The sequence below is a fragment of the Photinus pyralis genome, unplaced genomic scaffold (assembly GCF_008802855.1).
Source record: "Photinus pyralis isolate 1611_PpyrPB1 unplaced genomic scaffold, Ppyr1.3 Ppyr1.4_LG8, whole genome shotgun sequence".
NCBI lineage: Eukaryota > Metazoa > Arthropoda > Insecta > Coleoptera > Lampyridae > Photinus > Photinus pyralis.
Genome location: NW_022170819.1, coordinates 1,227,524 through 1,228,422, shown reverse-complemented (window position 1 = coordinate 1,228,422; position 899 = coordinate 1,227,524). Strand labels below are relative to the sequence as shown.

The 899-nt window shown below is 33.1% G+C and overlaps 2 protein-coding genes across 2 annotated transcripts in view; one reads left to right on the top strand and one right to left on the bottom strand.

Moving 5' to 3' along the window:
- The window catches only part of LOC116177573 (broad-complex core protein), a 312,257-nt gene that overhangs the window by 65,681 nt on the left and 245,677 nt on the right, over nt 1–899 (bottom strand). The gene's annotated exons all lie outside the window — the stretch shown is intronic.
- Nucleotides 745–899, top strand: part of LOC116178285 (hydrocephalus-inducing protein homolog) — an 8,274-nt gene continuing 8,119 nt past the window's right edge. The window contains exon 1 of the mRNA XM_031497742.1: nt 745–773. Coding sequence (XP_031353602.1) covers nt 745–773 — 29 coding nt within the window. The remainder of the gene's footprint in view (nt 774–899) is intronic.

The following is an 899-nucleotide window of genomic DNA, read 5'->3' as shown; positions in this document are numbered from 1 at the left end:
CAGTTAACCCAGGAAAAAACAGAAATAAATGCGGCAGGACTATTTCCCGTCAACTACGGCTTAATTTTTTCAGTAGGTACAGTTAGTGAAATTATAATGCAAACATCTTTTGTTACAGATCATTTGTGGTGTAATCACAAACTTGGTGATTTTAGTCCAATTTTCAAAGTCAGTACAATGGAATAGTAAAATATAAACAAGGTGTTCAGAGAAGCTAAACGTTATCGTCTATCGTCACGCTTCTTTGTTATTTTTTGTGTTATTCCATTACTTTTTACCGTGTCTCGTAGGAAACGTCAGGAAAGATAGAGAACCATTATTGAAGAAGCAAGCTGCAACGCCTTGTGACATCTCCATAGATTTTAAACGTTCCGAGTCTACATTGCTATGTAAACAATGTCCATGTGGACGTTGTGGTTTTTATTCGTCCAGACGCTTGAATTAATGACGGGTCATTAATCAAGTTTTTTATTCAAATTATTTAATTAGTCTGGTAGGGTTTTTTGCGTGTAAACACGGAGCGAGTATTACGTTTCTAGTTGTATCCAAGTGGTTTGTTTTTCAAAGAGTAATTCCTAGAATTGTTAAATGTAGGACATTTTATCGTTTATTATATATTTTGCCTTGTTAAGTTATTTAAGTGACAGTTCTATTTCAACTTATTACTTTTGTTAAAAGGTTGATGTAATTTATTAGCTATAAGAATCCATTTTAATGGGCCTAAACTGCGTGTATTCAGAATAAATGGAGCATTTAGAAGATAATAGAAAATGGTATGTTCTGGTATTTACTGAAACGGCGCTATCTTGCAATTATTTTATATCAATTCGCAATGATCGGTTATGGTTGTGAACCAAATTTCCAGTTCTATTTGAACTGCAAGTTTAAAAACTTCTAAC